At 42.4% G+C, this 25,568-nt stretch overlaps 3 protein-coding genes across 3 annotated transcripts in view; 1 reads left to right on the top strand and 2 right to left on the bottom strand.

The window, feature by feature from the left end:
* LOC308571672 (olfactory receptor 2AP1-like) overlaps window positions 1-25,568 on the top strand; it is a gene marked incomplete at both ends in the record, with an annotated part of 295,033 nt that overhangs the window by 254,069 nt on the left and 15,396 nt on the right. The window lies entirely within an intron of this gene.
* On the bottom strand, window positions 1,112-7,574 carry LOC308570495 (olfactory receptor 10A7-like). The gene is made up of 2 exons (XM_081165395.1): window positions 7,248-7,574; window positions 1,112-3,525 (listed from the first exon to the last, which is right to left on the bottom strand). The coding sequence occupies exons 1-2, from the start codon at window positions 7,302-7,304 to the stop codon at window positions 2,557-2,559; spliced, it is 1,026 nt and encodes a 341-aa protein (XP_081021521.1). The 5' UTR covers window positions 7,305-7,574; the 3' UTR covers window positions 1,112-2,556.
* LOC308570485 (olfactory receptor 10A7-like) lies at window positions 13,057-22,863 on the bottom strand (the record flags this gene model as incomplete). The annotated part of the gene is made up of 4 exons (XM_081165369.1): window positions 22,570-22,863; window positions 21,091-21,198; window positions 20,595-20,867; window positions 13,057-14,025 (listed from the first exon to the last, which is right to left on the bottom strand). Exons 1-4 carry the CDS (start codon window positions 22,612-22,614, stop codon window positions 13,057-13,059), a joined length of 1,395 nt encoding a protein of 464 aa, XP_081021495.1. The 5' UTR covers window positions 22,615-22,863.

The following is a 25,568-nucleotide window of genomic DNA, read 5'->3' as shown; positions in this document are numbered from 1 at the left end:
TCCAAGCGGGAGATAACCAGAGCATGCACCACTCTGGTGAGACAGTCTGCAGGCAGATAGGGTCTCAGCCTACGTACCAGATGGAGCTGGTAAACAGCTGCCCTGGATACAGATTTGACCTGTGCCTCCATGGACAGCTGTGAGTCCAAAATGACTCCCAGGCTGCGCACCTGGTCCTTCAGGGGCACAGTTACCCCATTCAGGACCAGGGAATCCTCCACACCTGCCCGCCTCCTGTCCCCCAAAAACAGTACTTCTGTCTTGTTAGGATTCAACCTCAATCTGTTGTAAGCTGCAGCAAAATCTTTGCACAGCGTGACAGTATTACATAGGAAGCTGCCATATACTGAGTCAAACTACCGGTCTGTTTACTCAATATTTCCTACACTGAGTGGCAGTGACTCTCCAGGATTTCAGACACTACCGAGCTTACCTGGAGATGTCTGGGGTTGAACCTGGGACCACCTGCATGCATTGCATTCCCACCAACCCCTCTTTGTAAGTCACCAGGGAAGCTGTTGAAAGTAATGGTATAATTTACTAAAACAAATTTTTAAAAAATAATTTCTTGTTAGTACTTGTGCCACAGCTAGAGAAGCTGAAGAATTCCAATGGAATTCCATTGCCTCTTTCTAAAATTTGTGTATTGTTGTGTGCTATCCTTGTTGTAAATCTACAAAAGAATAAAATAAAATAAAATTGGGATTAAGGAGTTTTCTCAGGACAGTGGAGGGTGTAGGCAATGTGTCCCATTGGTGTATTGGTGGTGGCCCTTGCCCTTCTTCAGATAGGAAATGCGGGGGGGGGGCTAGGCCTCATTCACCACTTCCCTGGAAGGTAAGTGGTTCTTCTTCTAACAGCAAACACGTTCTTAAAGTGTGTGACTTTGCTTAGTCAAAATGGCAACTTTCACACACAAGAGGGAGGTAATAGCAGACTTAAGGGAGATTGCAGAAACACAAAAATGTGGTTTTTTTGGGTGGGAATAATTTGTATTAGTTTTCAATTACATTCTAATAATAGCCTCATTATAACAATGCCAAATTATAATACAATTAGTAATACCAATCATTCAAATACCAAATTATATAATTTAAGTGCCCCCCCACATGCTAGAATTGATGGTTGGATGATTTATTTTATTTCTGCATTCCAGAATCTTATTAATTTCAGTTACACTCCCATCAAAATAACAATCCCTTATACAACAACTGCAATATTAACAACTTCCATTCTTATTGACACATTAAATAATATATAAATCTACAAGTGAGGCATTCAAACTGTATCCTTGTTCTTCCTGTGTGTGGCAATCTTTCTTCCATGATGTTTCTTCCTGGCTTTGTAAAATATTATGTCTGTCTTTTCCTGGTTGTTGCTGTTCTCGATCATGCCTTGGGTGGAGCTAATATCCCATTGTTGTTTCAGAAATTCTCCATTGCTCCGTCCCATGGTTCACTGTTTTGCAACTTTAACAGCAGCTGCAAAATTCACACTGTCCCAATACATAACCTGTCTTCACCATTTTCCCTCTCAGCCTGGGAAGGAGAGTGGTCGGTCAAACTACAAATAACTCAGTAATGAACCTTATCAGTTCCTTGGCAAGCTTGCAGATTCCTTTCATCCCTCTGTTTGGCCAGAGATAAATGTGCAGTTGTACTTCCAATTAAATTAAATTCCAAGTACTTTTAGCATCATTCAATTCAGTCCGCAAATAATAAAGGATAGGGAAGAGTCAGCTCTAAGTTTCCAGCATAAACCTTTTGCAAAATAGAGCTTCCCTTCCTTTTTCCTTTTTCTTTACACACACAGTTCCATTCAATGTTATATTCCATATCTGCAATCCACTTTCATCTCTCCTCACCTGTACATACATAATTTGAACTAGCATTCAAAGGAGGGTTACTGAATCATAAATATAGAAAAGAAAACTTTATATAAAGAAGCCATAGGCTCCCCTCCCCCCCCCACGTCTTTTGCACCAAATGAAGTCTCTCAATTTCCAATCTTAACGACCTTGCAGCTGGTTCAATTCCACAGTTTATGATCTCATCTCTTCTAGCACGTGCATGTAAAGGTAAAGGGACCATGGACCACTAGGTCCAGTCGTGGCCGACCTTGGGGCTGCAGTGCTCATCTTGCTTTATTGGCCAAGTGAGCCGGCGTACAGCTTCCGGGTCATGTGGCCAGCATGACTAAGCCGCTTCTGGCAAACTAGAGCAGCGCACGGAAATGCCGTTTACCTTCCCGCTGGAGCGGTACCTATTTATCTACTTGCACTTTGACGTGCTTTCGAACTGCTCAGTTGGCAGGAGCAGGGACCAAGCAACGGGAGCTCACCCCGTTGCAGGGATTCGAACCGCCGACCTTCTGACCAGCAAGTCCTAGGCTCTGTGGTTTAACCCACAGATGATGAAAACAGGGACATCCTAAGGGGAAGTGGGATATTCCAGGATCAAATCAGAAACCAGAAAGGCTTCTGTAAATCGGGACTGTCCCTGGAAAATAGGGACATTTGGAAGGTCTGCTAATCTTATCTATCAAAACATTGTGAACCTATGAAACCCTGTTGCTGAATCTTCTGACAGTTTTGAAAAGCACTTCCTTCACTTCTCTGTTTCTCAAACTGTATATCAGCGGGTTAAGGGTGGGTGTTAGGACGGTGTAGAAAAGGGAGAAGGTTTTGTGTAGTTCACTCGGTGTTACTGATTCAGGAACTATATAGACAAGGAATATTGACCCATAGAAAAGTGTCACAACAATCAGATGGGAAGAGCAGGTGGCAAAGGCTTTCTGCTGAGCAGCTTTGGATTTAATTCGCAGGACAGTGAGAAGAATGCAGATGTAGGAGGTTATAGTTAGTAGAAAAGGAGGACCTGTTCCCATAAGCCCTAGAATAAATGTTACAAGTTTTACTTGGTGCGTATTGCTGCATGAGAGGTTTGCCACTGGATATATGTCACAAAAGAAATGATTGATTTCATTGGGTCCACAGAATGTGAGCTCCAACATAAAAGAAGTAATTATAGTATTGGTCACTAGGCCACACATCCAAGACGTGAATGCTAACTGGAGGCAGAGTCTACCATTCATAATGGTTGAATAGTGCAGAGGTTTGCATATTGCCAAATACCGATCATAAGACATCATGGCCAAAAGATAGCATTCTGTGGCTGCACAGAAACCAAAGAAATAGTATTGTGTGATGCACCCCTTAATGGATATGGACCTATCCCCAGTAAGGAAACTAGCCAGCATTCTGGGTACGATGGTTGAAATGTAGCAAGTCTCCAAACAGGACAAGTTCATGAGAAAGAAGTACATGGGAGTATGAAGATGCTGGTCAACTGCAACCAGTAAAACAATTAGGAGGTTTCCAACAAGAGACAATGCATAGATTGCAAGAAATAATACAGAGAGGAGAATTCGCAATCCAAGGAAATTGCCAAATCCCAGAAGGACGAATGTTGTAGGGCTTGACTGGTTTCCTCCCAATGCTGTTTGCAGATGAATTTCAAAGTCATTCTGAAATGCAATTTGATTAGTGTTAGCTTAGTGACTCTTTCCTTCCCCTCCCATTGACAGTCACAAAGCCAGCCACCCAGTATGGTCCTATCAGTACTGTTCCACTTAGTCATGGAAGTTGAGTTTTGTATGTTTTGAATGCTCTGACACATTTGTTTGTTCTTGTTTTTAAAACTCAACCCTCCTTTACACGTAGTTGTATAACACCATGATAGGAAGCCTTCTCATAAATATGCTAGTTCCCTCTGTACAAAGCATTTTTTTTATGGGGAGAGGCAAGAAGCCTCCCACTAGCATCACTTTTATCATTGCTACTACTACACATTTATGTAGCATTAATAATGTGCAGTGCTGTATACATTTCACCCATGTCTCAGTCCTTCCCCCAGTCTGACAATTTGCAACAAATGAAATACAGTGATGAATGGAAGTAACAGGAGGTAGATAATGCAGGACAAGTTTGGATCAGGAAAAAGATGATGATGATGATGTTGGTGTTGATGAGGATGATGATATAGCATAAGGACAAAATAAGAGCCCTGCTTCATAAGACCTAAGCTTGATGAACAATCCCAACCCAAACATATCTGCTCTGAGATCAGTCTCACTGTATTCAACAGAGCTTATTTCCAGGCAAGTAGGCATAGGGCTGCAACCTTAGTCCAGTACCCAAGATTCACCAGCTGTCAACCATTGGGAAGCTGTTACGCAAGACATAGGATCAATAGTCATCTCCTGTTGTTGCTCTCCAGCAGCTGACTGTCAGCGGCCTACTTCCTCTTGAAGCCATGAGGACAAGAACATATGAGGATCCTTGCTGGATCAGGCCAAAGACCCATCTAGTCCAGCATCCTATTTTCACAGTGTCCAGCCAGATAACCTAGGAGAATTCCACAAGTAGCTCATGAGCACAACTGCACTTTTTTCACTTGTGACTCCCAGGCAGCAACTAACATTCATGATATACATTGCTTCATACATTCTCCTAATTGTCATGACTAGTAGTCACTGATAAATAGAAAATTCTCCATGTCAAATTTTATTTTAAAGCCATTTCATCTAATGGCCATCACCATGTTAACTCAAGACACCGAACTCCTTACATTAAATTTATGTTGTATGACTAAGTACTTTTTTCTGCCTATCCTGAATCTCGTCCCCATCATTGTTCTGCCCAGACACTGAGGTCCAGCTCCGAGGGCCTTCTGGCGGTTCCTTCACTGTGAGAAACCAAGTTACAGGGAACCAGGCAGAGGGCCTTCTCAGTAGTGGCACCCATCCTGTGGAACGCCCTCCCACCAGATGTCAAAGAGAGCAACAACTACCAGACTTTCAGAAGACATCTGAAGGCAGCCCTGTTTAGGGAAGTTTTTAATGTTTAGCAGACCACTGTATTTTAATATTTTGTTGGAAGCCACCCAGAGTGGCTGGGGAAACCCAGCCAGATGTGCGGGGTATAAATAATAAGTTATTGTTGTTGTTGTTGCTGCTGCTGCTATTGTTGTTATTATATTTCAATAGATGGTGAAACATTATCATTTTAGAAATTGTGCTGTGCTGAATCCTGCCCCCAAATTCCTAGATAGCCTTTGCCAAGTCAAAAGAGGTTGTATGTTTGATTTCTTTCTTCTTTCTCCAGATGCTTGAGAAATTCTTCTGTATTTCATTTTAACAGTTCACATTTACTTACAAGGTGGATGCTGGGTGCATGATCAGTGGAGGCTGGTTTATTAGGGCTAAAGGGTCATTGCCCTTAGTCTAAGAACCTTAGTCTGCCCTAGGCAGTGGCCAGCAACACACCTCCTAACTTACTTTCTACTTAGTCCATGTAGTGTTGTCTTTGTAACAGCAGGAAGGTGAATGGAAACATAACTAGAATAAGCTGGCGCTCTCACTTGCTGGCTCTGTCTGCACCTACTCTCTGCTTTCTTCCCTACTGCTCTCACTTGGCAACAGCCACCACTGTGTGTGAGTGAATGTCCTCTTCCATTCTACAGTCACTTATTGGATCTCTGCAGCCTTTTCAGCCGGCACTTCCTCAAAACCCTAGGATACTCTTGGCTAAGATTTCCTGTAATTGCAGCCACCCTGGAAGTTTGCAAAATGCAGGCCAAGAGATACAGTAGGTGATTTATAGAATGAAATAAAGGACATTCTCAGACACCTCTTGGCCACCTCAAAAACAAATAAGAAGATAAAAAGAAAAAGCATCCCACCCATAAGAATTACAATAAAATTCTCAATCCTTTGATAATTATCAAATGAACTTTCTTTTTCTCTATGCAATTTTGAGGTTATAACCCACTATTATAGTTGCTATGTTTGTAAACTAAAAAATACCTTGGACACATAAATCATGCCTGCTGACTCTAGAGAGGGAGGCTATTCATGCATTTTTTTTAATTTAAAAAACCCAAAACATACCAGATTATAGTTGGCTGTGCAACACATTCATTCACATTCTCTGAACTTAACAGAGGCATATCCAGTTTGTTGTGTAAATTGGTCCTTTTGCATCAGATAATAGACATATTTTACAATTAAGGGAGTAGGTTTCAAATGCTGATTGCCTTTTCCTCCAGAACGATATCACTGAGGCCACATCCACACAATACATTTAAAGCACTATTACACTGAGGACTTCCCCTCAAAGAATCCTCGGAACTGTAGTTTGTTAAGTGTGCTGAGAGTTGCTAGGAGATCTATATTCCCCTCACAGAACTACAGTTCCACGAATTCTGTGAGAAGAGGGGTTTACTTTTAAACCACTCTGAAATTGTAGCTCTGTGAGCGGGGTGGCATCTCCTAAAAACTCAGCACATTTAACAAACTACAGTACCCAGGATGCATAGGGAAGTCATGACCATTTAAGTAGCATAAGAGTGATTTAAATGCATGGCGTGAGTATTGCCTGAGTTCTACAGAACACTGTTTCCGCCTTGCTTTATAAATTAAACTGTGGATTAATATAAGCAGCTGTACTTAATCAATGTTTGGCAGACATTACAAGTTTTCAGATGGTCTCAAACAAGTTAAATGTTTGGCTTTTTAATCCCAGTTATATATATAGATATTATAATCCAGAATAGTTGGAGTTAAAGTGGCTCCTTGGTTTCTGAAACCCCTTTGAGATTTCTCAGTTCTGCTGTGCTTCTGAGAAATCCAAAACACTGATACATTTATTGTTGTCCCAGGACATGGTCTGAGGGTAGATGGTGAAGCTAAGCAGATCTGTGTTTGACTGTGCCTGCATGGGAGCCCTTCTGCCTTGGGTTACATGGTGGAAGAAGGGTGGGATGTAAAATGTAATAAACAATACATTTTCTCACTGAACAGCTTGCAAAATCCAAAAACTTGCTCCCAGAATTCTGAACATTGTAAAATTAATCGACCCAGGAAAAGATGTCAGTACGTGTATTGTATGCATTCTTGCCAAATCTAAACCTTCCTCATAAACCATTAGATTGATGTTCCAAATGAAGACAGGACAGATCCTGTGAACATCATAGATCTTATCTGTCTGGAAACAGATCAGATCCCATTTGCAGAGCAGACCTTTCACTTCCAATCAGCCAGTGTCAAGGTTTACTAAGAAAGCAGCAGAGTTCATTTGTGTGCATATGAAACATTTAAAACTCACATGAAATAAAAATGAAATACCCTGCCCCAAATATAGCAGATGGGGATGAAAAGCTACTATGATAGATAACATGAATATTTACCTCTAAAATGATTATATTTCCAGGTGGAATCTCTGATGTGTTCCATCTGGATTCCATCTGTAAAATAAGGGTTTCTTCAGTGCCTTCTCAATACTCTCCGCCTGTTTTGGATTATGGCGTCTTGTCTTGTCTTCCTTCCATTCAGTAGCAAAAGATTCAAAGTACAATTAATTAAAGGGTTTTGCTTCCATTCAATAGCAAAACATCACCGTGCCTACTTATTTAAACTGAAACTGATCAAGGAGGATAACTTCAATTCAGCAGCAAAATATCACTATGTACACTTAGCTAAACAGTAAGTGTTCTGGTGGAAACTATTTCTACAGATGGATATTCACAATGACTGGGGGAGGAGAACTAAGCAGTCTTGCATGCATTTGGCTTTCTATTATTAATAACTGCAGAACTAAGGAAACCCACATTTTCACTATTGGTAGAAGGGGAGGAGTGGGAAAGAAGGGAACCTTTAACCTCAAGGACCCTGTTGCAATCTCAGCTGGCAGTTTTGGGGTACTTATAATACTGACCAGGTCTGAGAGCAAGAATAACAGCAAGAATCACGTGGATTAGGTGGCATTCTAGTTCAGAAATCTGTCCCACTTGGCATCTTTTAGCGCTTATGGTCTGGGGAGCTAGGGCTCTGCAAAGTCATGCCAAATCCGATGCCTATCTTGTTCTTTTAAGATTCAAAATATCACATATTAAAGAAGTGCTGGATCCATGAAATTGATGGCAGTCTTCCAGGTTCAGTCCCCTGATAAGAACAAACTTTTCAAAATGACATAAAGTGTGACTCTGTAGTTTGGAACTCAATGTTTCTACCCCTCCCTGCATCACTCCCCCTTCCCCAGTTTGTTTGGGTTTTTTTTAGCTTAACTCTTTGGTTAGCTTTTATTGTAAAGCAAATTTTGAATGATTAAAAACACATACTGTGGGTGGGGGTGGGGAGGAAGGTTTCATTCTTATTTTTAGTGAGTGAGAATAATTTCCCCAAAGGATGGAATTCCCCCCCCCCCCACAGTTATGGGCTCTGCCTCCTTTCTTTTAGCAAATGTTTTGTGCCACTGGAGAAGTGGTAATTCTGTATTGATTTGTTTTGAATGTTTGTATGTGATGCCAATAAAAGGTTTGATGATGATTATTTGTACTCAAATGCCATAGTGTGAGGCTTGACCAGTGCATTAACTGAAAGGAAAATGCTAAGAATTGTGAAAGGTATAGCATGCATCTTAAACATTTTGCATTGTTGTTATAGTATTGCCAACACAATCAGAGATCAATGATATTATAGAAACAAAGTTCTTAAACAGGAAAATTCACTCACTTCAAGTATCTGTTCCCTTCCTGGCACAGTGAAAACTAAAATAACTTTCTCACGTGGCTAGACTCTTTCAACAAAGGAATCATTTTCTTAGATGTTCCAGCCAGAGTGGGAAGAGGGATATTTTTTTCTGATCATAACCCTCCCCCCACCACAATGGACTGCATGCCCAGTATATCCCCATGCACACACATGTAAATATGAAAAAAGCTGAATAAAAAATGAAATAATTCTACACTGCACAAGGTCTTTACTAGCAGATGGGGATGCCAAATAGTAAGATAAAATAGCTGCAGATAAGTTAAATACCCCATGGAGGAGCTTTATGTTGATATAAACATATAAAATTTATTGTGAATGCCTAGAAGCAAAATATATAACCATATAGATATATGCACACACCTGTGTAGCCTGGCTTCTGATACCTGAGATGAATATTTTTGGGACCCACCTTATTTCTGTGGTTGTTGGATGTTTTAAGCTGCTTTTAATATTGTGTTTTATCATTGCTTTTCAAAAGAGTTTGCTTTAAAGTGTAGAAGAGTAGCTAGGTGCTGATCTCAAAGACATTTCCTGTAGCCTTGTTAATAGACGATGAAATATCTAATTTAGGACTAACTTAAACCACTTTTGGAAACTACTTTGAGATGTCTTCTACAATCAAACAGTAGATAAACTTTATGAAATAAATAAATAAATAAACGTAAGGTAACTTCAGGTAACTTCAAACTTTGGAAAGATGAGATAATAATAGGAATTCATCAGGACTCGGATCCGATTCAAAATTATGAGCTGGCAATGAGAAGAATGAAGACAGCCCCACCTATCTTTCAGAATCTTCACATAAGATCTCACTTGAGTAAACTTGAGCAACAATCTCTAGGTCTGCAGATCTGGCATTTTTACAAGTGCCACATAATGTTTGTTCTGTATTTGCAGCAGTTTTGAAACACTTCCCTATAAAAAGCTGTCTTCAGATGGTTCAGGGGTTGCATAACTCCATACCCTCCAATGTTTCTCTGGTTAAAATAGAGATGTCCTGAGGAAAAACAGAACTGCTAGGTTAGCAGGAGCTGGGACCGAGCAACGGGAGCTCACCCCGTCATGGGGATTTGAACCGCTGACCTTCCTATCGGCAAGTCCTAGGCTCTGTGGTTTAACCCACAGCACCACCCGCATCCCAGCACATGCATGTACATTAGTCCAAATTAAACTCTAATTAACTGAGGGGGGTGACATCCAGCACGCCGCCTGCCGCCAAATCCCAAGCCTTCCCCAAGCCATCAGGGGAAGGGGGTAGCTGCACTGCTTTGCCTTCATTTTGACAGTTCGGGGTAGGCTTGGGAGTCGCGGGGGGGCGGTGCGCCCAGGGGGTGACATTCAGCGCACCGCATGCCCACAACTCCCAAGCCTACTCTGAGCTGTCAATATGGGGGGGTGACCAAAAAAATTCGCACTGGGTACCACCTGACCTTGCTACGCCTCCACAAAACTACAAAGGAATCCTGAAAAATTGACCCCCAATGGATTTCAAAGCAAACTGATCTAAACAGCAGATTGCGACTACTGGTAAATTATCTTCCTAGTCTCACCAGTCTTCATAGCTGGCAATACAAATATGGTTCTTGATTCAAAAAATATACACAAATATATTAAAATGTGTTCGTTTGTTTTTTTAATCGTTTTAGAAATGTTTACTTTGAGGTAAAATGGTGACTTGGGCTCCTATGGTGGAAGGTGCAGATTTTATTTATATGTCTATATGTAAAAAGCTCCTGCTGCTGTTCCCACAGTATGGAAGGGAAGGCAGAGTATTTATTGAGGATGGGGCTGGCATGGCAGGGCTTTGTGTCCTTGTGAAATGTCCTTTTTTCTTTTCCTCAGCTCATCTAAGCCAGTGCCAATGCAACTCCCAAACTTAATGGAGCCTTGAAAAGAACATTCTTGTTAGGTGACACAGATCATTTTTTAAAAAAATCCTTGCAGGTTTCTGCTTGCTTATTCTTCTTGTTGTTAACGTTATCAGTGCCATTGGCATTTTGAGTATCATCTTAAAGAAAATTGATCCCAGGCCAAAATCATTTCTCAGTGATGAGAGATAGGCAAGTCTGTCTATGGGAAGTTTTACACTTTTGCATGTTTTTTCATCCATACTTCCATTCCATTTTCACATTACTTTGAAAGATGTTTCTTTAAAAAATCATGACACAACAGTTATTTAAATAAATATTGAAAATATATTGTTTCCTGAACATCTGCTTTCATTGCTGTACTTTAATCTTTTAACTGCTGAGAACTGCATCACAACTAGAAATAAAAATAATAATAAAGACTTCCTTTAAGAGAAAACCAGAAGCTTACCTCCTGGGGATCACAGATTTGGATATCCCGCAAAAAATGAAGAGTATATTTTTAGATGCCACAGTGGCAGCAAAAATTCTTATCGCTACAAAGTGGAAGAGTGATGAAATCCCTTCTATTCATGAATGGATCCAAAAGTTAACAGATTATGCGGAGTTAGATAGTTTATCAGAAAAAATAAAGAACAAACCAAAACAGGAATTCATCTCAAAATGGGAAGTCTTTAAAGTTCTTTTGAAGAACAATTACTGTAGTTTAAACTCTGTTGCAGTGTTTGAATAACTTTAGTAGTAGATTTAAGAAAGATTGAAACCTTAGATAAATCAATAATTAGTTAATTAGTCAATTTAAGACAAAAATGTGTAATGGCAACAAATAATAGATAATGGACAGGAGGTTGGGTCTATAGTCCAAGGACCGCTTTTTGTTTTATTGATTTGTAATTAATATTGTCCATATTGTCCATATCACGGTTTGGTTTTATTTCTTGTCTTGGTTTTTTTTTGGGGGGTGTATCAATTAAAAAAAAGGAAGAATAAAACAGACATAAAAATATATATATTGTTTCCTGAATATCTGCTTTCATTGAGGTACTTTAATCTTTTAACTGCTGAGAACTGCATCGCAACAACTAGAGCAGTACAACACCCAATGAATACTTCAGTGTTTCCCAACCGGTGTTCCGCGGCACACTAGTGTGCCGCCAGACGTTGCCTGGTGTGCCGTGGGAGGGAGGCGGGCGAGTCGGGGGGCGAGAGGCGGGGCGGCGGCAGCGAGGAGAGGCCGCCCAGCGCGGGGCTCTCGCCGTCTGCCTGCCTGGCTGCCTGCGTGGCGCTGACGTCACGGGGCTGTAACGTGCCCCACATAGGCACACGCGGGGCGGCTCCCTCCCTCCCTCCCACATCCCAACACCAGCTCTGCACCAGGCGGTAGAGCTCGGCGAAGTCGCCGCGCTGGAAGGCCAGCAGCGCGCGCGCCTTGGCCAGGCTCTCGCCCGCCTGCGCCTCCAGGCACGGTGCCTCGGCGTCGGGCGGCAGCGAGCCCAGGAAGCGGCCCAGCCGGCCGGGGTCGCCCGCCTGCAGCAGTGCCTCGCACACGCACGAGACCTGCTCCACCGAGAAGCGCGGCGAGCGCGGAGGATCGGGCGCGGCGGAGGCCAGCCCCACGCTTGGAGAGGACGCAGCAGCCGTCGCCAAACCCGATCCTCCTCCTCCTGCTCCGCCGCCGTCCTCTGGCTCTCGGCCGGGAGGAGCCTGCGGCGACGGGGCTGGCGCCAAAGTTGGCAGAAGTTGGCGCGCCTCCTCGGCAGCGCCTTCGTCCTCCTCCTCCTGCCTCTGCTCTCCTCCGGTGGCGGGGGCGCGCCGCCCTCCCCGGCCGGGGGGCTCGGCGGGGCCCACGGGGAAGGAGGCCATGTTCGCGGCACGCGGGATCGCGGCCCCCCTCGCCCACCTCGGCCCGCTCCCCTCCCCCTGCGCGCTGCCCTAGCCGTGCGGGTCTCCTCCCCCTGCGCCGCCGTCCCCTTTCCACATCCTAGGAGCCGCGGTCCGCCTTCCGCCCCCGGGCCACGGTGCGGCTCCCAGCCCGGGCTGGCCTCTGCCTCCTGGGACGCGCGCCCACCCCCGCGGCCCCCCAAACTTCGGAGCAACTCTCCAGACGCTTCTCCCCCGCCTCGGTCTCCCTCCTTTCCACTTCTCTTCCCCCCTTCCTTCCCTCTTTCTTTCTCTTTCTCTCCCACCCGCCTTTCCTTCTATTAACTTTCCTTTCCCCTTCCCATGTAGAACAGTCCCTGCAAATAAAAACCTAGCATATTTGGAAGAGGTATGCTAGCCTAACCATTACCTTCTATGCTGTTACTATTTTTTTATTTTTTTTTTTACATAAGTAAAAAGTGACCTTTTCCCATCTGACATGGTGGTGTGCCTTGAGATTTTTTTCATGAAACAAGTGTGCCTTTGCCCAAAAAAGGTTGGGAAACACTGGAATACTTAATGCAAAAAAGAACATTAGTCTGAGAAGTTTGGATCAAGTTTTTTCATTGAGGGAAATAAGAAGATTGAATGCAACAAGCAGTTGATGACAAAATCATTCTCAAAACTTAATCACAGCACTTTATGTGACACCATGAAACTATGAAACCATATTTCTGAATTTTATGACAGATTTAAACAGAGCTTCCTTCACCTCTCTGTTTCTCAAACTGTATATGAGGGGGTTCAACATGGGAGTCAAAATGGTGTAGAAGAAAGAGAAGATTTTATGAAGTTCCTTTAAGGTTTCTGTTTCAGGGACTACATAGACTAAGAATAATGAGCCATAGAAAAGTGTCACAACAATCAGATGGGAAGAGCAGGTGGCAAAGGCCTTCTGCTGAGCAGCTTTGGATTTAATTCGCAAGACGTTGAGAATAATGCGAACATAGGAAGCCAAAGTCAATAGAAAAGGGAAACCTATTGCCATATACCCGAGAATAGAAGTTGCAAGTTTTACTAGGTGGGTATTGCTGCATGAGAGGTTTGCTATTGGATATACATCACAAAAGAAATCATCAATCTCATTGGGTCCACAGAACGTTAGTTGTACTAAAAAAGAAGTTATGATAGTGTTGGTCACCAGGCCACACATCCAAGAAGTGAATGCTAATTGGAGGCAGAGTTTACCATTCATAATGGATGTGTAGTGCAGAGGTTTGCATATTGCCAAATACCTATCAAAAGACATCATTGCCAAAAGATAACATTCTGTGGCTAAACAGAAACCAAAGAAATAGAATTGTGTGATGCACCCCTTAATGGATATGGACCTATCCCCAGTAATGAAACTGACCAGCATCCTGGGCAGGATGGTTGAAATGTAGCAAGTCTCCAACCCTGACAAGTTCATGAGGAAGAAGTACATGGGAGTATGAAGATGCTGGTCAACTGCAACCAGTAAAAAAATTAGGAGGTTCCCAACAACAGACAAAGCATAGATGGCAAAAAACAATACAAAGAGAAGTATTCTCAATCCGAGGAGATTGCCAAATCCCAGAAGGGTGAATGTTGCAGGGCTTGACAGATTTTTCTTCATCTCTGTTTGGTGGTGAATCTCAGCATCATTCTGAAATACAATTTTAAAAACATTGCTGAGCTTGGAAATCCATCTCATTATTATTTTTCCTCTGACTGATTTTGAAAGTCACATGGGACATCCTTCCTGGGCCTCTGCATTCTATACTACTTAATAATTATACATTATTGGGAATAAGGGCCATATCTCAGTAGTAGAACATCTTGGTTTTCATCTCCAGATAGAACTGGAAGAGAACCTTGCCTGGATCCGTGGAAAGCCACAGCCAGTCCGTACAAAGGATACGAAGCTAGATAGACTGACTGTGGCTGACCTCATATAAGGCAGCTTTCTATGTCACCAATAAGTGAGGCTCATGTACTTAAATTAGGGATATGACCTGGCTTTCTGTAGGGTCTGAATAGTGAGGCACATCAGGGTGATGCAGGGGTCTTTAACCCCATGCAGTTCACAGTGTGACAGGGGAGCTGACCCAGGCTATGGGTGCCCAGTGCGCATGATGTCATGATGTCACATTTTTACGTGACATCATGATGTTATGAATGCACACACACACCCAGCCTCGGAAGCTGACTTCTGGTGGTACTGAAAGTCAGGTTCCGAGACCTTGGAGACCTCAGAAAGCATCTCTGAGGTCTCAGAAGGCCTCAGACACCATCTTCGAGACCTCATAAGCTGCATGGGGCACTGCAGTGTGGGTGCTGAGCATCCACAGCCCCCTATAGCTGGTGCTCCTGCACTGTGCTGTTCATAAATCTTGTGTTGGATCAGATCCTCCTGTTGTTCTGTTGTTGCTGTACTTTTCAGTTCTACAGAGCTCTATCTTTTCCTAGTTCTCTGTGTTTCTTTAGACCCCTGGGCACTGCAACAAATGATACTGTCCTAACTGGGACACTAAGGAGCTCTGGATTTTATAATATTTTTCTTTCATCACAGTAGTTGAGGATTTGTTTGATAAGTTGAAAACTTCATGTAAGTTTTTTAAAAAAATTAAAAAATCCTACACTGCTCTGCTTTAGCAATAGCACTCAAGTCCGCTTCAGAACCCCACAGGCAGAATTCTAGATAGTCTCATGTTATAACCTCACGCTTGAAAGCTCTGTTGAAGGGCACAAACAAGCACTGAAGAGGCCAATATGAAGCTGTGGAATTTTAAAAATGCAAGAACAAGTATAAATAACCACTCTTAACCAACTTAAGAAAAGTAAGAACATAGGACAACCATCTCCCAACATGTACATCCAATAAGGAAATACGGAGGAAGATTATTCCTTTTTACTCCACAAATAGCTCTTGGGCCTATTTGCCTGAAGTTTGGGTAACTTAAATTCATTTGGGTGGGACTTCTGCACCTTTAACATTCATTCAGGTTGACCGAAGGGGGGAAAAGTTAGGGCTGTTTTTTAGATTCCCCTTTGCAGTGAATAGGGAAGGCAGAGCATCTTATTTTACAATGCAGCTTAGAAGCTTCAACAAAGATCAAAGTGTAGGAGGCACAGAGCAATTCACAAACAGATTGAAATTTGCAAATAATGCACAGATACAAAATCAAGGCGAATCTTGAAAACAGTGAAGACCACAAATTTAAGCGTCTCCACTTTTGTTTTTAAACACAGGCTCCTTATACATGGAAACACACAGCACCTATCAAAACTCAAGCCAAGGATCTGGCTAATTAACTGAGGGCAGAAGTAAATATTTTGTTTGTATTTTTTTCAGAAACACCTGAGTGTTGCTGCTCCCCTGAAAGGGGATTTGGAGAGGGATGATTTGCAGAATAGAAGCAGAAGGAAAGAGGAAGAGTGATTAACCCTTTCTGATTTCTTGGTTTCCAATGCTGCTTACCCCACCCTCCAAGATGTGGTCCCAGACCTGTGTAACTACACAATTCCAAGAATATCTTGCTAGAATTCTGAAGTGGAAGAGTGGGTGTTCCTAGTTTTGTAAAATTTCCAGCTTGCACATATGAAAAAAGCTCAGTACTATTCTACTTTTCTACTTTCAATTCATTTTTTTTTAAAATGAAGTGGTCCCTGACTAGCAGTTAGTTCTCTTCTACCTGCTTACAACTCTACTGCATTAACAAAGACTATTATAGCCAAGTCCTGCAATACTTGTACTGCTTCTTTTGTTTGCAATTTTTTTTAAGTATTCAAAAAATGTAATTCCCCCACCTGAAGGTTCAAGTAGCGTCCTTGAACCTACCACCTCAGCATCTGACCACCTTATTGAGCTGCACACCTCAGGGCTTCTAGTCCATGCCTAGGAAAAAGTGTTCAATGGCGCCAGGCACTTGTTCCTGATTATAAAATGTGTGTACATGCACACATGCACACACACATATACCCAGACTGTTGTGAAACTGTGAAAATGATTTTTGTGTAATTTTCTCTCCCACACACGCTAATGGACACATTCTCCAATGAGGGACAGAGCTTCATGTAAACATTTATTTTCCTTCCCAAATTATCTCAATAAATCAAAGAGTACAACTTCAGACGAACAGTACAACTTTCCACCATATTATGTGAAGGGTGCTGTGTATGAAAATAGGCAGCTGAGCTTAGTCAATGCTTGGTACCTTAATAGCATGTGAGTTCTCAGAGGAACTTGTTTTTAAAATGTTTTGATTTAAGCTGGATCCTTGACATTACTGTTTTCTGAAACCTCTGACAGTTTTCTCAGTTCTATAGTACTTATAAGAAATCAAAAATATTAATAAATTGGCAGGAGTTTTATGATTGCCTCAAGCCATGATATGAGGGCATATGATGCAGACCACTTGCTAAAGTTAAGCAGGTTAGGTGTCTGAATGAGGGACATATGGGGACCACTTGTACATGAGTGCCTTTAAGTACATGACGGGGGGAAATGGGATAAAGATATAGTACATTCAGTGAATAATAGAATTTTGTCTTTCTGAATGTATTCTGTGAACTCCAAAAAGTTAATTCTAGGATCCCAAATATTCTAAAATAAATCGGCTCAGTGAAAAAAAGATGACATTTCTCTCTCTCTCTCTCTCTTTCTTTCTTTTTGGTATGCATATCATAAAAAATTAACCAGTTTCCTCATAAAGCTTGAGAGTGACCTATGGAAGGAGGAAGACCAAGATCAGATAGGTTAGATTTATAAAGCCCAATTGCCAATTCCTTTCATCCAGTTTACCAATAAAGTGGTATTCTTAATTGGCATACAGTGCATACGAATCATTTAAAACCCTCATAAAAATGGAAAATCATGTTTATATGTAGTACATGAAGAAAAAACACTAACAGGATGGATTTATAAACATTTACCTCTAAAATTATAATACTTCCATGTGGAAAATCTGATGTATTCCATTCGGGCTCCATAAATAGGATGCAAGTTTCTCTTCCCTACCCCTGTTCTGTTCCAATCATGTCATTCTAATGTTGGCTCTGGAATCTTCTTTCCAGTTAGTAGCTAACTGTTAGTATGCTCACTTATTTAAAGTACAAATGATCAAGTTGCCATGCTTTTATTCAGCAGCAAAATATCAGCAGGTAACCTTACTTGAACATGACTAAATGATCAAGGACATACTGTTTCTACAAATTAATATTTCATTATGGCTAGGGAAAAGCGCTATATCCCCTGAAAGCTATGTGCTCACTCATGCCTTGGGGAAGTCATTGGACTCTTCCAAAGCCAAGGCTCTTAATTAATACTATCTCTTCAGTGCTATGAAGGTACTCACAGCCTATCCTCAACATCCTGAATGAGAAATGCCACCTCACTTCTACTGAAGTTTTATTTATTATGTATAGAGACATTAAAATAAAGGAGATAGGGTTTGGACATATTGTAGACTTGGACCCCAGTGGTCATCTAGTCCAACTCCCTGCAATGCAGGAATCTCAACTAGATGACAATCCAACCTCTGCTTTTAAAACCTCTGAGGAATGAGACTCCACAACCTCCTGAGAGAGTCTGTTCTACTATCTAATGGCTCTTACTATCAGAAAGTTCTTCCTGATGTTTAGCTGAATTCTTCATTCTTGCAATTTGAAGGCATTGCTTCTAGTTCTACCCTCCAGAGCAAGAAAAAACAAGCTTGCTCCATCTTCCATGTTAAGATGGTTAGAGAGTTTAGATAGTTGAAGAAGGCTATCATATCTCCTCTCAGTCTCCTCTTCTCTGTGTTAAACATAGCCAGCTCCCTCAACCGTTCCTCATAAGACTTGGTTGTGGTTCGAGGACCCAATCCCCGCGTAGTGGAATGAAAACACGAGGACACGTGATATAAGGTTAATGGGCAAGAAAAGGCCACAACTTTATTGATTACAGCAAGTGAAAAGGTATTGGCTTAGGCATTGGATTACGTCAGCTGACTCCACCCCCTCAGAGAGGGGTGAGTCTAAAACAAGGGGGTTTATTCACCAGTAGGTGGAGCCTGTTGATGCTAGTCCAACTATAAGCTCTCCCCTGATGTCACCGAGGGTCGTGCCATGGCCTCCCGCCAAGCAGGCATCGGACAGAATACACGACCGCCAGATTCCTTTAACGGAATACCCAAAAATTGAAGGCATAGGCAATGGCCACACCTAGCCCTTCGACACACCACAACACATTATTCCAATGCCTAACTGCCACCCGAGCCCAAAAGACGAAAAGTGAGGCCGGAAGGCTGGTGCCGCAGCAATTTGGGCTGCTAAACACGCCCCCTCGCAGGCACCTGGTTGGGTGCCTGCCCATGGGCGTAGGCCAGCCAGGTGAGTGGGAGGCAGGGGGCTAACGCCCCCTGCTTGAGACGGAGTCCGGCTCCCGACCACAACCACTCCCCTCTCTTGCAGGAGGAGAGTCTTTTCCAGACCCTGATCATCTTGGTTGCCCTCCTCTGCACATGTTCCGGCTTGTCAATGTCCTTCTTAAATTGTTGCATCCAAAACTGCGCCTTGTATTCCAGTTGTGGTATGATTTTCAGAAAAATATTTTTTTTTTCAGGATATCAGTCTCAGGGGGCTAGATTCAGACTTTATCATGCTTAGACTCATCAAATAGAGTTATTTATGCACCTGAGGAATTGGGTCAAGACAATGCCTGGAACCCTGCACATGCTGTACTTGCCTAACTGTAAGTTTCACTGAACTCTACAGGACGTACTTTTTAAATATACATTCCACAAGGTTGTGCTTGCGTATGAATTAATTCATTTACTGCATAACGCCAAAATAGGCTTCTAAGCAGTTTTCAACCAGTTTCACAAACATGTCATAATTTCATAAAATTTCATAAAAACCAGTTTCATAAAACAGTTTCATAAAAACCAGTTTCACAAACATTAAAATATAAGCATTGCTTATTACAATGCACAATAGAACAATTTCATTTAAACAACATAGCAATTAAAGAGAAGTTTAGGCTAGTTTATCCTGACTAAGGCTGCAATCCTAATTCCTCTTACCTGAGGAGTAAGCCTCACCGAATTCAATAGGATTTATTTCTGAGTAAATGAAGTTAGGGCTGCACTGCAGGTTTCTGCTTGTTTTATTCTTTGCCTTGTTACGTTACCAGTGACAGTGGCAGTTTGAGTATCATTTTGAAAAGACTTTAATCCCAGCCCAAAGGATTGTTATTCAATGGCAAGGGATGAGCCAATCTCTCTGTTTATGGCACATATTAGACGTTTGTGTGTGTGTGTTTTTCCACACTTCTGTTCCATTTTCAGATTATTTAGAAAAGTTCTATATTTTTTTTAAAAAATCATCACAAAAGAGGTATTGTAATATGCATTGAAAATGTACTATTTTTTCAAAATATGCTTTTATTGATGCACTTTAATGACTATGTGAAAACTTAATGCCTCAAGCAACCCAGTTAATAACAAAACCAATCTTTATCTTCCTGTATACTTCACATGATCCAACCCACTATGAAGTTATGGAACTCAATCACAAAAAAATTCTGACACATTTGAACAAAGCTTCCTTGACCTCTCTATTTCTCAAACTGTAAATGAGAGGATTTAACATGGGAGTAAAGATGGTGTAGAAGAAAGAGAAGATTTTATGTAATTCCTTTAATTTTTCTGTTTCTGGAACCACATAAACTAAGAATAACGAAAGGAAGAAAAGTGTCACAACAATCAGATGGGAAGAGCAAGTGGCGAAGGCCTTCTGCTGGGCAGCTCTGGATTTAATTCGCAAGATGGTACAAATAATGCAGACATAAGAAGCTAAAGTTAGGAGAAAAGGGGACCCTATTCCCATAAACCCCAAAATCAAAGTTGCAAGTTTTACTAGGCGGGTATTGCTGCATGAGAGGTTTGCTAATGGATAAACATCACAAAAGAAATCATCAATTTCATTGGGTCCACAGAAAGTTAGTTGACCCAAAAAAGAAGTTATGATAGTGTTGGTCACCAGGCCACACATCCAAGAAGTGAATGCTAACTGGAGGCAGAGTCTACCACTCATTATAGTTGGGTAGTGCAGAGGTTTGCATATTGCCAAATACCTATCATAAGACATCATTGCCAGAAGGTAACATTCTGTGCATGCCAAGAAACCAAAGAAATAGTATTGTGTGATGCAACCCTTAATAGATATGGACCTATCCCCAGTAAGGAAACTGACCAGCATCCTGGGCAGGATGGTTGAAATGTAGCAGGTCTCCAAGCCCGACAAGTTCACAAGGAAGAAATACATGGGCTTGTGAAGATGCTGGTCAACTGCAACAAGTAAAACAATTAAGAGGTTCCCAACAAGCGATAAAGCATAGATGGCAAGGAACAAGGCAAAGAGGAGGATTCGCAGTTCAAAGTCATTGCCAAATCCCAGAAGGATGAATGTTGAAGGGGTTGACAGATTTCCTCCCATTGCTTTTTGCTGTTGAATCTCAAATTCATTCTGAAATACAATTTGAAAAATGTTAGTGAGCTCAGCAACCCACCCCATTCCTGTTTTCCCTCCCATGGATGTTTGTGACTAATGTGGACAGTTGCAGGAGACTGCGAGGGATGATTTGCAGAGGAAAAGCAGGAAGAGAGGCAAAGAGCTCATGATTCTTACCAACCTTTTGGTTTGCCCCTGCTCTTTACCCCACTTCACCCACCAATTTGTGGTTCCAAACCTGTGTAACCGCAAAATCCATGACATCACACAAATGTAGAATTGCAGATGCTGAAGAATTGAAAGTGTTGGAGTGGAATTTAGTACTTCTGACTGTAGTAGATGTTCCCTATTTTGTAAAAAATAGAATAAAAAATAAAAATCCCAGGTTATATATAAAAATAAATTATGACTTTACTATCCTAGTTTTCTGTTTGCAAGGAGGTGTTTTATGAAGATGTGGTCCTTGATTGGCTGTTAGTTTTCTGCTAGTAGTTTAGGACTCTGCTATATTTTACTGCTAGATAAATAGATGTGCTCAATGGCTATATTTGGAGCGGAATTATGTGGGAAGGAGGCGGTAGAATTCTGAGAAATGAAGGCAGCTCTTCAAAATTGTTGGTGGGAAATACCACATTGAATGCTTCCCTATAAATGAAATCTCCTTGCCTGCAGAAATCTAGCACAATGGGGGGTAATATGGGCTAAGGTCTTCCATGCATCTGCATCTTTTCTTATTTCAAATAATTTATTTAAAAAACAATGTGATTCCTCCACATGCAGACTGAAGTGGCATCCTTTATTCAACCACCTCAGCCCTTGAGCACCTTATTGAGCTGCCTATGTACACACCAGGGCATCTAATCTATAACTAGAATTAAATTCTGTCAGGTATTTTATATGAAACTTATGAAACTGTGAAAATGATTTTTGTGTATCTTATTTCTCCTGATAGTTAAGAGGCATGCTAAACAATGCAGGAGGAAGCGTCATATAAGCTTCAATTTTCACTCCAGAACTATCTCAGTGAGTCAAACAGGACAACGTCAGACTAGAAAGCAGACATTATGAAAATAGGCAGCTGAACTTAGTCAGTGCTTGGTACCTAATAGGCACACCATCCCTTCCTCCTTGACATTGCTGTTTGCTGAAATCAGCTTTCTCAGTTCTATAGTACATCAAATTAACCCAAAATATTAATAAATTGACAACAGTGTTATTTTTGCCCCAGAGCATGCACTGAGGGCAGATGAAGCAGGTTTAGGTCTGGTGAGTGCCTGGATATAGAATGTCAAGGAACCCCATGTATGCCACCTTGAAGTCCACGATGGAATGAAGATGGGCTGTTAATGCACTAACTTAAACCAATGATAGCACTGAATATGTTTCCCTGAACATATTCTGTGAAATCTAAAAAAGGTTGACCCTGCAATGCCAAAGATCCTAAAAAAAATTTGGCCCATTGATAAAATATGTTGTTTAATTTATTCTGTGCCTACAAGCTAACAACCTACCTTTTCTCCCACAAAACATGAGACTGACCTACAGAAAGAGGCAGACTGAGATCAGATTGGTTAGATTGACAAAACCCAACTTTCCCTTCTTATCAGCCACTATCAGTGTATATAAACCATTTTAAACCTTTATAAGAATGAAATACTATATCACAAATATAGTACTTGGAGACAAAAGGTTAATAGCATGATTGATAAATATTTACCTCTGAAACTGTTATATTCCTAGGTACGTCCCATTCAGTTTCCATATGTAGGATGGAAGCTTCTCTTCTCTATCCCTGCTCTGGTCCAAACATTTCATCCCAGTGGTGACTCTGGTGTCTGGTGCTTCTTTTGTAGCAAAATATTACTGTACTCACTTATTTAATGTACAAATGATCAAGTTGCCTTGCTGTTATTCAGCAGCAAAATATGAGAATGTAAACTTATTTAACAGACTATTTCTACAAATGGATATTAACTATGGTTAGGAAAAAGAACTCAGCAGTTTGCCAGGGTTTGCCTTTCTATGTTTTGAATTCTAGGAGTTATAGTGAGCTATTACCATAGTCAGGCTTACATAACAGGACATCAATGACCCTGGAAACTACATGTTGACTCATGCCTTGGGGAAGCCATTAGGCTCTTGCAAAGCCAAGGTTCTTAATTAAGGTACTCACAGGCTGCCCTCAACAGCCTGAACAAGGAATGGCATTCATTCTTTTGACATTTTATTGCTTAATTGTTGAAGTAACAAAATGAAAGAGATGGAGTTTATTCACAATGGTCTTGTGGATTATCAGAAAAATGTTTTGTGCCAGAATATCATACTCAAAGGGCTGGGTCCAGATGTCATCATTCTTTGTGTATCTAAATAGAGTTATATATGGACTGAGGAATATATAGACCTGCAACCCAGCACATAATAATAATAATAATAATAAATTTTTTATTTATACCCCGCCCTCCCCAGCCAAGGCTGGGCTCAGAGCGGCTTACAAGCAATAATAAAAACAAGATGAGTGATTACAACTTAAAAACAAAAATAAAATACATTAAAATAATGGAACATTAAAATATTAAAATGGAGCCTCATTGCAGGAGAAGGAAAAGAAAAAAGGAAAAAGGAAAAGGGGGACGGAGGGAATCAAATTGGCTCCAATCCAAAGGCCAGGCGGAACAACTCTGTCTTACAGGCCCTGCGGAAAGAGATCAGATCCCGCAGGGCCCTGGTCTCATGAGACAGAGCGTTCCACCAAGTTGGGGCCAGTGCTGAAAAGGCCCTGGCTCTGGTTGAAGCCAATCTAACTTCCTTAGGGCCTGGGACCACTAGGGTGTTGTTATTTATGGACCTTGAGGCTCTCCGTGGGGCATACCAGGCGAGGCGGTCCCGTAGGTACGAGGGTCCTAGGCCGTGAAGGGCTTTAAAGGTCAAAAGCAGCACCTTAAATCTGACCCTGTATTCCACCGGGAGCCAGTGCAGCTTGAAAAGCACTGGATGAATATGCTCCCATGGCAGAGACCCTGTGAGGAGCCTCGCTGCAGCATTCTGTACCCGCTGGAGTTTCTGGGACAGCTTCAAGGGCAGCCCCGCGTAGAGCGAGTTACAGTAGTCAAGCCTGGAGATGACTGTCGCATGGATCACTGTGGCCAGGTCGGGGCGGGAAAGGTAAGGGACCAACTGCTTGATGCGGCGAAGGTGGAAAAATGTCGCCTTGGCTGTTGCTGTGACTTGCGCCTCCATGGAAAGGGAGGCGTCAAGGATTACACCCAAACTCTTAACGGAAGGCAATGGCACTAATTGGGCCCCCGCAAGAGAAGGGAGTTGGTCCCTCATCCCCATGCTATCCCGACCTAGCCATAGGACCTCTGTCTTCGAAGGATTTAGTTTCAATCGGCTCCCACGAAACCATCCAGCCACAGCTTCCAAGCATCTGGTCAGTGTGTAAGGGGCCGAGTTGGTGTGGCCATCCATCAGTAGATAGAGCTGAGTGTCATCAGCATATTGATGACAGCCCAGCCCAAAGCTCCGGATAATCTGGGCAAGGGGGCGCATAAAGATGTTAAAAAGCATTGGGGAGAGAATTGCGCCCTGCGGCACTCCACACACCAAGGAGTGGCGTGACGACATTTCCCTCCCTAGTGCCACCCTCTGTCCCCGACCAGAGATAAAAGAGCACAACCAGTTACGGGCTATGCCCTGTATCCCCACGTCTGCAAGGCGATGGTCCAGAAGATCATGATCGACCATGTCAAAGGCTGCTGACAAATCTAAAAGGATCAGCAGTCCTGACCCGCCTCGATCCAGTTGTCTACGGATATCATCTGTTAGGGCAACCAGAGCTGTCTCCGTCCCAAAACCAGGACGGAAACCGGACTGAAATGGATCTAATGCCGATGTTTCCTCCAGAAACCTACCCAGCTGTTCAGCAACCGCTCTCTCAATTACCTTACCCAGGTATGGAAGATTTGAAACTGGGCGGTAATTGGATAGGTCTAAGGGATCTAATGAAGTTTTCTTTAAGAGTGGACGCACCACTGCTTCCTTCAGTTCCCCTGGGAATGTCCCCGTGTCAAGGGACAAATTGATAATTTCAACCAGGGGGGTCCGCGCAACATCTGGACACTCCCTAATCAGCCAAGACGGGCACGGATCAAGGAGGCAGGTGGTGGGCCTACCAACTTGGAGGAATCTATCCACATCAGTAGGGAGTATCCGATCGAAATGGTCCAACACTGGACCTGAAGTCAGTCGAGGGGCCTCCAGTTCAGTCACTGTATCTAAATTGGCAGGGAGGTCACGGCGGAGCAACAGGACTTTCTCCGCAAAAAAGCTCGCGAATGCCTCACAGCTGTGGGTCGAATTTGTGCTTAAATTTGGTTGTCCTCCTAAGGACGTTATTGACCTAATTATTCTAAAAAGTTGTGCCGGGCGAGAGCTAGCGGATGCAATGGAAGCTGCAAAGTAAGATTTCTTAGCAGCTTTCATAGCCACCTCATAGGCTTTCATAAGCGTCCTATAAGATGTTCTTGAGGCTCCGTCACGAGTCCGTCGCCATACTCGCTCTAGCCGTCTGAGATCCCGCTTCATTTTCCGGAGCTCCTCAGTAAACCAAGGGGCCCGGTTTCGACGGGGTCGCAGAGGGCGCTTAGGCGCGATCTCATCAATGGCTGCCAAGAACCGGTTATTCCAGTCCTCAACAAGGTCATCTAATGAGTCGCC

Source organism: Podarcis bocagei (assembly GCF_964188305.1).
Source record: "Podarcis bocagei genome assembly, chromosome: 13".
NCBI lineage: Eukaryota > Metazoa > Chordata > Lepidosauria > Squamata > Lacertidae > Podarcis > Podarcis bocagei.
Note: the sequence above shows the minus strand (reverse complement) of the source record. Positions and strands in the feature narration are given on the sequence as shown.

Excerpts from the sequence above, each read along its gene's own strand:
- LOC308570495 (XM_081165395.1), bottom strand. The coding sequence starts at position 7,304 with ATGGAATCCAGATGGAACACATCAGAGATTCCACCTGGAAATATAATC. Across the intron at positions 3,526-7,247 it reads GAAATATAATCATTTTAGAG|AATGACTTTGAAATTCATCT; the intron begins GTAAATATTCAT and ends ATTGCATTTCAG.